The 8,984-nt window shown below is 48.4% G+C and overlaps 1 protein-coding gene across 3 annotated transcripts in view; it reads left to right on the top strand.

The window, feature by feature from the left end:
• Window positions 1-1,381: 1,381 nt before the first annotated feature.
• LOC116852012 (serine/threonine-protein kinase Doa) overlaps window positions 1,382-8,984 on the top strand; it is a 12,512-nt gene continuing 4,909 nt past the window's right edge. For 2 of the 3 annotated variants that reach the window (XM_032831968.1, XM_032831969.1), the window contains exons 1-2: window positions 1,382-3,803; window positions 7,565-7,643. In XM_032831968.1, the coding sequence (XP_032687859.1) occupies window positions 2,553-3,803; window positions 7,565-7,643 (1,330 nt within the window). In that variant the 5' untranslated portion in view covers window positions 1,382-2,552. The remainder of the gene's footprint in view (window positions 3,804-7,564; window positions 7,644-8,984) is intronic. The other variant, XM_032831971.1, reaches the window with a different exon arrangement.

Genomic DNA, 8,984 nt, shown 5'->3' with positions numbered 1-8,984 from the left:
ATAGGCGCCCATTTCTGTTGGCCCTCCGCCATGTAACAGCAGCGGTGACACGACGCGAGCCTCTGCCGAGCTGGTCAACCAGCCAGGACTTTAACATTTAAACTCGACGCGCTGACGGCGAGTTGGTCTTCTGTACGCGTGACGATCGTGGCGCACGCGTTTCAAGCTACCACCGGTTTATATTTGGCTTGGCCCGTTCTCGAAGAAGAAGAAGAAGACGAGGAGGAGACGCAGCTTAGAAAACGAAGCGAACGACTCTCCAGCAGCGGCGTCGTGTCCTCCCGTTCTCTTCTCTCCTCCTCTTCTTCCTCTTTACCTCGTTGCTTTTAACCCAGTAGCGTAGCCTAACCTTGGTCAATGTCTTCCCGAGATAGGGAGCGGAAGAAGACGCGCGCGAGCTTTCGGCGCGTAGCTTGCACAATGTCGCTAGCACTTCCGTTGTCATAATAACGCGGCCGATTCGGTAAGAGGGAATCCCGTGATTCGACGACGCTCCATGATTCACTCTTGCGGCAGTCCAGCTGGCGCTAGTGTTTCCGAGCCACTTCGCTCTGTGGCTTCCAATTCACTCTCCCTATCAGTTAGTTGTCACCGTTCATCTGCACTCTTAACTGACGCGCTCGCTCTCACGATTGTTCGCGAATTTCACGAGGGGGTTCCTCTTGTGGTTTCAGGCATCGCCTCATCGGTCGGACGACGCATTAACTCGTCTCCCGTTATTCCGACGAAATGCGCGCGCGTACACATCCGGATTCTCAAATAGTCCCGATCCCGAACTCGAGCCAAGTTGATCGGCTTGGCTTCACCGGGAAATATTTCGGAGATGTATCAGGAAACCGATGATGCGGTATACACGCTGCTCTTGTGGGCGAAGCAGAGTCTCGCGGGGCAAACTGCGCCGCTATTTTGTCACTTATTTATATCGATACACACCAGACTCGGCAGGGAAAATCTGCGATAGAACGATCTACGCTTCAACGTCGCGACCTTGAAGACAACCCGGGCTTTATTAATAGTACCAGAGTGCCACGAACCATTCCGTTGATCTCGGGCGCCTTCGATTTCATCTAGACCAACTGGGTCTCCTCTCTAACATGCGCTCGCGCGTCCCATATTCCGTTTACCTGTTTATTTCCGAGTTAACGAGATCCGCTTTCCGCGCGTCGTCGTTTCACTTCGCGTCCAGATGAGATCGACCAATTTTGATAGTTCCCGTTCCCAAAGCTTGTTATAGAGCTTACTCCGGAGGATTCGTGTCTTTCATCAATTTTCTCTTCCTACGAATGCTCATCTATGTTCTTTGATCTGTCCGAAACGGACAGCTTGGTTTTGACTCTTCTCCGTTTCATAGACACGATCTGCCCGTCGCGGATTGTAACATCGCTTCTCGCCCGTTGAGAGACGCCAACGTTGTCTCAGACCGGTAGCCAATATTCGGTCGCGCGACAGACCTACTCTACATCGAATTGGCGTCGCGGCCGTTTTGCAATTTCTATGTGTGTCAAGGTGCAGGCGCGAGACGACGCGCGGCGCGTCACGCCGCGTGCGAAAACGCAAGTACGTTTTCCCGCTGCGCGTGCCGAGTAGAAGCGTCCTTTGCGCCTCTGCGCGAAGCGGCTCTTCTGCATCTTCTGTTATGCGCGCATCAGGAAGCACACGCTCGGCGTTCGCCAAGCTCCTCGGAGTGTACCGAACTTCGACACCCCGTACCGAAGAAGCGCGAAGCAATTTACGTAATACCACCCGGTGGTGATCCCTCCTTCATCATCTTCTCCTCCTTCTCCTCCTTCTCCTTCGGTTCTCTTTCCGTTTCTCTTCTTCTTCTGCTCACTTGCACCTGGCTTCTCTTTCTCTATTTCTATTCGTCCCTCTCTTTTGCCGCAATCTTGTTCCCGAGTTACGCTATCAGCTTCTCTCTTTCTCTTTCTTTCTCTCTCCCTCCCTCTCTCTCTCTCTCTCTCTCTCTCTCTCTCTCTCTCTCCTCTCTACCGCTCCGCTTCTGATCGCTCTCGAAGAGTCGGTTTCGAGAGAGGAGGACGAATCGTTCGCGGGCTCACCACCGCTCCTTGATATTTTTAGTGCGACGAGAGAGTATTTGGCGGGGCGCACCGAGTCTCGCCTCCTCCTCGTCGTAGTCGTCTTCGTCGTCTTCGTGAACGGCCGACGTCGCCCGGCCATCGTCGTCGTCGTCGTCGTCGTCGTCGTCGTCGTCTCCGTGACCCTCGTCGTGGTCATAGTTTAGTGCCTTCCTCGACGGCGTCCCTCTCGCGCGCGCGTGCTCGCTCGGCGTGTTCGCGCCTCTCCGGCGTAGTGATGTACCTGCGTAGAAGATCCTCTCGTCAACCTCGCTGTCTCTGTGGATTGCTCTTCTTCCGCGAGCTCTCCTCCGACGCGGTGTATCCGCCGAAACTTCAGCATGTCGTCGTTATGAAATCGCCTCGTGAGATCCGTTAGGACGACTTTGGGTACTACGAAATTTTTCGAGATATTGCTCGTCAGGAGCTTCTTCGTAAGATCTTGAGACCTCTGGAGAACCGTCACAGTCACTCCAAATGTTCATATTCGCGCCGCGCGACACCATGTCGACCTCTCGGCAGGACTCGCGAGCCCGCAACCGCTATGCCCGTTCGTCCACGAGTGTCACGCAGATGTTGAGCGACTCCTGCACGAGTCTGCTCCAGAAGCTGACCACGAGGGTGCGCGGAACGTCCACCCTCAACGATTGCAGCGTGGGAGGCGCGACCTCCAGACGATCGCCCAATATTGGTCGACTTGGTAGCACGCGGAGCCGCCTGGAGGACAAGTACAGCACGATTCTGGACAAGTACGCCGGCAAAAGACATGCCAACGACTCGGAGCGGATTAGCCGCACTTACTCTCGGAAGCAGGAGCAGCGTGATCATAGTTACTATCATCGAGACAACAGTCCCTTCGTGCGCGACGACAAGACGCTGGAGCCGTCGGTGACACGCAGCATCGTCAAGAGTTCCACCTGCGTGTTGCTAAGCGAGAAGGCTTACCCCTATGTGAGCTCCGCGATGGGCCGGGAGCCCAGACGCGAGAAGACACCAGCCTACAGCCGCACTGATCGGCACAACTTATTGAACTCAGAGACTTATCGCCGCTACGGCAGGCACAAGTCCGGTCACGCGGAAACACGCAGTCGGAAAGTGCGGCCGCACCGGAACGGCAAGAGCGAGCAGTTGGAGGCTTACTCGACCTCCCTTCGACTGTCCCGACCGGTCAGGGTCGATCCGTCGACGTTCATCGACAACTCGCAGGTCACAATCGACCGGGACAAGACGCCGATCGTCAACAGCAACGCGCAAATTATTCCCGAGAACATGGTGCAGAGTGATATCGTCCAAACCGCGCACGACGCGCTCACGGAGGACGAGGATCCGACCATTTCGGACAGAGCGGCCAAACGAAAGGAGATTCAGAGTCTTATCTTGAAGTACGCCGCCATGGAGGACGCGTACAGCCAGTTGGCGGCGGGTGGACAAGCGAACGTGCAGCCCAGCACGACGGACATTATCGCCAGCAAGTATAGAAAGAGCAATCATCAGCAGCATAACAGTCGAAAGGACCACGCGTCGAAGGGGGGCACTGTGGTAGCGTCGACGGGCGCGAGTGTGATCGGCGACGTGGTGGACGCGATCCACGGCGCGATTGTAAGTTGTCGAACCGAAGCACCCGGGTTGGTGGTCGCGCGCTCGCGAAAGCGGCGCCACTTGAAGCAGAGCGTGTCCGTTGCCGCTGTTGTCGTCCTCTCGCCTTCCCGTTGCCTTCCTCGCGCGTGTGTGCGTATGCGTGTCTGTCTGTCTGTCTGTCTGTCTGTTTGCCTTGTGTGCGCGTATAGAGGTGCAACTCGTATACGAACTCCTTCCGTCTTAGCAATCTCCTTTTCCTTCACGTTGTCGCGCTATGAGGAGTGATTCAGAGTCACTAGAAAGTCTAACTAGCCAATTGGTTACCCACCGATGTCGCAAAAGTGTTTTTTGCAACTTGGATTTAGAATCACACGCGGGTTGCATCTGGCAAGATATAAAACGAGATGTTTACTTAGAACATATTTACATGGAAAGCAAATGCCTTTGTCTCTTGTGAATCAAAAGTGTGCTCAAGTTGCATGCGAGAGAGAAAGGAGATAAGGACTAAAAGTCTTCTGTGCGCACGCGCTGAAATTATACAGTATAGAAACCGTCGAAACTATTGGCTGATGATTTCGACGCACTTATACAGAAGACGATTAGTCTCTCGCAACCTTTCCCTTTTGCACGCAACTTGGATATATTTTCAGTGCCCGCATTCCCCTTTCATGTACATAATATGTTCTAAGGATGGGCCCCCTGTTGTCACCCACATAGTTGCTATCACTACGTTTTTCTCTTAATACAAGACAAAAGAAAGTTTCCATACTTTCATGAGACGATCTTTACTTTTCAAATATTTAAAACGGTTCGAGAAGATAAGCTTCTCGATTGCAAATTCAGTTCCTTTGAATATTGAGAGAAAAAAATATAAAATATTGAGAGAAAAAAATATATAAAAAATACTAAATATTCATTTGGTGGGTACGCTAACAATATATATTTATTTAAATCTAAATTCCCTTATATATATATATATATATATTTTTTTTTTTAATAGAATAAACAATTGCTCTCATGAAAAGAGCTAAAGTTTTTTTCAAGTGTTAAGAGAATATATATTTTCGCATTTAAAAATATTTTATATTGATATAAGTAGATATGTTATCGGCATCTGTCGAATAAATATTTACTGTCTCTTAGATATTTTTTCTCTCAGCGCGAGAGAGTTGCGTTCCATTACCAAAATGCATTCATGATATAGAGGCGCTATTTATATCAATAATTATTAGGTGTACAAATTAATTCGTTGCCCTTACAATTAATCAACTGTAACATTTTTTTGAATTCAAATCTTTTACCCGTTGTATTTATCCGTGGAGTTTTGGAGTGTCGTCAACCTTAAAATAAAAAAAACATCATATAACTCGATCTGGTGTGTGTGTAACGATATAATCTCACAGTAATATTAAACACAACGTCATTCTATAAGCAGCATATTAGACACTGCATTCTTTTTGCATTTCAACTAAAAAAAATGCTCTTAAGGATAAGGAAATGATTTGCTCTCCTTTAAGGGAAAGTACATGTAAAAAATGATATCAGAGATTATAAGATTTTGAAATAGCAATTTTGATCTTTTTCCGATCAAGTATGTCCTGGAGCGCTAGAAAAAATTGAAGACTAGAAATTTTAAAAGCTGTTACAAGAAAATCCTTGTCAAACACAACAAGAACTTGCTGAACAACTTGATGTCACTCAACAAATGATTTCCAATCGATTTATGAAAGAAAGGTCACGAATTAATTTATACGCCTAATAAAGCTCGATCTACGTATAATTATCGGACAGCTTAGAAATGTCTTTTTCGAAATGTCTCTTTACCACACGTTCATTGTGGATCCAAGATTGGGTGTGTACGCCGGCGTACATGAACGGCAGTAGTCAGAAAAGTCGAACGACTTGATCATTGATCTTGATCAGGGTTGCAGCTACATCGTTGTAGCGGCTTATATCTCGATAACCGTCGTCCCGACGACGAAGCACTACGTCGAGAACTACGAGAGAGTACGCGGCCCTGCTTCTCTTCTTCTTCAAATACTTTCCGTTTTGCTCCACCGAGTGTAGTAATGACTTAGTAGCGCGATCGGCGATCCGTAAGTAGATATAGATCGGTGTTTGCGCGTTCTCGATAAGGTAGGATCGAAAAATCGCCGATCAGTGTCGCCTTGCGCCGATAATTGTCGCGATGGACTCGCCCCACGACGATCGTACGATTTTCTCCGATCGTCGTGGAGCAGCCGTTCGCGCGCACACGTAAGTACCTTATATAAACAATTAACAATTTAACAACTATCTCTCCATTAGCGTGTCAAAAAAAGAACAAAGATAGAATACAAAAGAGAACGAAACAGATAACGCGCGTCACGAGCACTTCGAAGAAACTGTCCTTTGATCCGTTGTTCTTTTAGTTTTTGAGATTTCTTTTTTTTAATTTTTTTTCTCTTCTATTCTTCACCGCGATATTAAATGGAGAACAATTCGTTGTCTCGTTAGCAGAGTAATCGCCGATCTAATGGAGTATAAAAATGCACGTGTATACATATATATGTATATACATAATATTTATGTATATAGTCATTAAAAATCATTTGCCATGTACCTTGCCGCGATTTGTATATGTACATAACGCACATGATTCTCTCTCTGCTTTTCTCTATATGTCTACGTTAGAATGCGCATTCATGGTCGTTTCATGTCGTACGAAGTGCTCCATGCCCGACAATAGAGCCGTGCGCGTGTCCGGGATATGGGATTCTCTCTTCTTCGAGAGACACGCGCATAAAAAAAATCGGGTCTCTAAACACGAGTATAGACGTTTAAACGCGAGTAGGCGAGCGAGATTAAAGGCAAAATACATAAAGAAAAAGCAAACGCAAACTCTCAAACGGAAATAAGTAATTAATAATAATAATAATAATAATAAAAGAAAAGAAAAAGAATAGGGAAACCAGTGTCGTAAAAGAAAATAAATAAAAGAGAGATAAAGAAAAGAAAGGCACATAGTCACGCGCTTTGTGCCGAAAAATGGTAAATTCGTAACCGCAACTTTCTGACTTGGCAAACCATTTTGCCCTCTCCCCTTTCTCTCTGATTGTTGGGTTACCATCTCCGTTGTAATGGAATGGAATGGAATGGAAATGGCACACACGACGGATTGGTCTCTCTCGCACTCACTATGGTCGACTGGCGGGCGCTCGGATCGGTTTGGCCACTCTCTCTCTCTCTGTCTCTTCTCACTCGATGATGTGATGATGATAATGATGACGATGATTATGATCACAATCATAATCACGATCACACACGACGGTGATGATGATGATGATGATGGCGATGATGGCGGTGGCGATGACGATGACCGACTACGACGATGATCACGACGACGACGACGATAATGATGATGATGATGATGATAATGATGATGATGATGATGCCCATGATGTTATCCTACCCTCCTACCCCCACCGACACACTCGTACGTTCGTCCCGTGCTTACACACGTCCTCTACCGCGTGTTACACGGGTTTCGTCGGCCGACTCGCGACGGTGGTGGTGGCGGTGGTGTGGTGGACGACACGGTGGGATGTTGCCGGGACTAATGGTGGACCCGCCGCTCTTCCCTTTACTACACCTACACCCTGATGCCCGATGGCTGCCCACGTGGACGCGGATGTGGCCGGCTACTACCATCAACTACAACACTACTGCAACACGGCGCTCGACTCCCCGGGTACACACGCAACCACTACGCAACTCCGGGTGCGACGCCTACTGTCTCCACTCGACGATAACGAATCGGCCCGACCGACGCGAAACGGGATACCGAACCATCGGTGGTGGTGTGGTCCGCGGCCTGCGTTTGGGTCCTTCTCTTGGCACGCGTCGATTACTGATACCGCCGGCCCGAATAGAGCCCACGACCGCCCTCCGTCGAGGACGACGAAGACGGCCACCTTGTATACCAATCCGGCGACATCCTGGCAAATAGATGTTCGTGAATACGTGAATACACTCATTGTAGTAGATTTAAGCAAAGCCTCAGGTCGATTGATTGATCGATCGATCGGACGGTTATCTGCGGTATCTGCCCATACTCTGTCTCTCTTTCTCATTTTTCTTTCTCTGTCTCTGTATCATTCTTCTCATCTGTCTGTCTGTCTGTCTGTCTGTCTGTCTGTCTATGCCTCTATCTTCTGATACTTAGCCTTCTCTTTCATTTCTTTTATTCTTTATTATGCAGTATTTAATCTCTACAATAGGTCCTTCTCTCTTTTACTCTCTGTTGCACACTATTCTCTTTCTCTCTTTCTTTCTCTCTCTCTCTCTCTCTCTCTCTCTCTCTCTCTCTCTCTCTCTCTCTCTCTTTCTTTTTCTATTTCTCTTTCACTTCTCCCCGCCTAAACAGTAGGCATTTTATATACTGTGGAACAATATCTACACCACGACAAAAGTAACAGTTTCACGCGCTAATCACATTGTCGATGTTGTCGATGTTCTCGCTGAGCGTCGCTGTTCAGTGTACACGTACGCGCGTACATAGACATGTTATATACACATTTTATATGGATACCACTCGTTAGTAATACAACGCGCGGTTCTCTGTCGCGCGATCGAGAGTTCTTCTCATTGAACTTTCCAAACGCTAATCTTACGCGTAGCTACAAAAGCCGGAGTACGCGAAAGACAAAAAGATAGAAAAAAAAAAAAAGAATAGAATTATCTCTATCTGTCTGTCTTTGTCTAACGATTTATTTCAGAACACAAAAAAAAAGATAACATTAGTAGTAGCAGTGACGTCGTGGCGTTCACACCACGTGTCTCGACGGTACGTCAGGGAACCCGTCACCTCGACGACGACGATTATCGGGAAGTCGGCGCAATAAAGTATCTTTTCATCTTGTCCTTCTCGCGGCTCCCTGTCCGAGGGACACGCGAACCCTCCTCGCGGTTCTCGTGGGACACGGTGAGGGTGGCACGGAGACAGAGACAGTCGGAGGAAGGGAGCAGAGATTCAAAAGAGAAGCAAAAGAAACGAATGGAAAAGAGACGAAAGTCCCGCTTGCGCTATCTCCTCGATACGTCCTTCTCGGGATGACGTGTTCCTCTTGCTCTTGATACCCGCGCGAGGACACCTGGCATTTACTCTCACGCGTTCGTTCGCCCTGTCCCGTCCGATCGCCGTTTTCTCTGTCTCGATTGTCGTCTCTCGCCTACGCATCGCGTCGCGCCGCGCCGCGTCGCGAACGATGAGAGGAAAAAGAGAAGATGAAAAACGAGAGACGACGGTCTCTTCTTCTTCTCCTCCACCTCTTCCTCCCCCCCCCCCCCCCC

This window comes from Odontomachus brunneus, unplaced genomic scaffold (genome assembly GCF_010583005.1).
Source record: "Odontomachus brunneus isolate Ranch 3 - 2012 unplaced genomic scaffold, Obru_v1 Obru_scaffold_199, whole genome shotgun sequence".
In the NCBI taxonomy this organism is placed as follows: domain Eukaryota; kingdom Metazoa; phylum Arthropoda; class Insecta; order Hymenoptera; family Formicidae; genus Odontomachus; species Odontomachus brunneus.
Note: the sequence above shows the minus strand (reverse complement) of the source record. Positions and strands in the feature narration are given on the sequence as shown.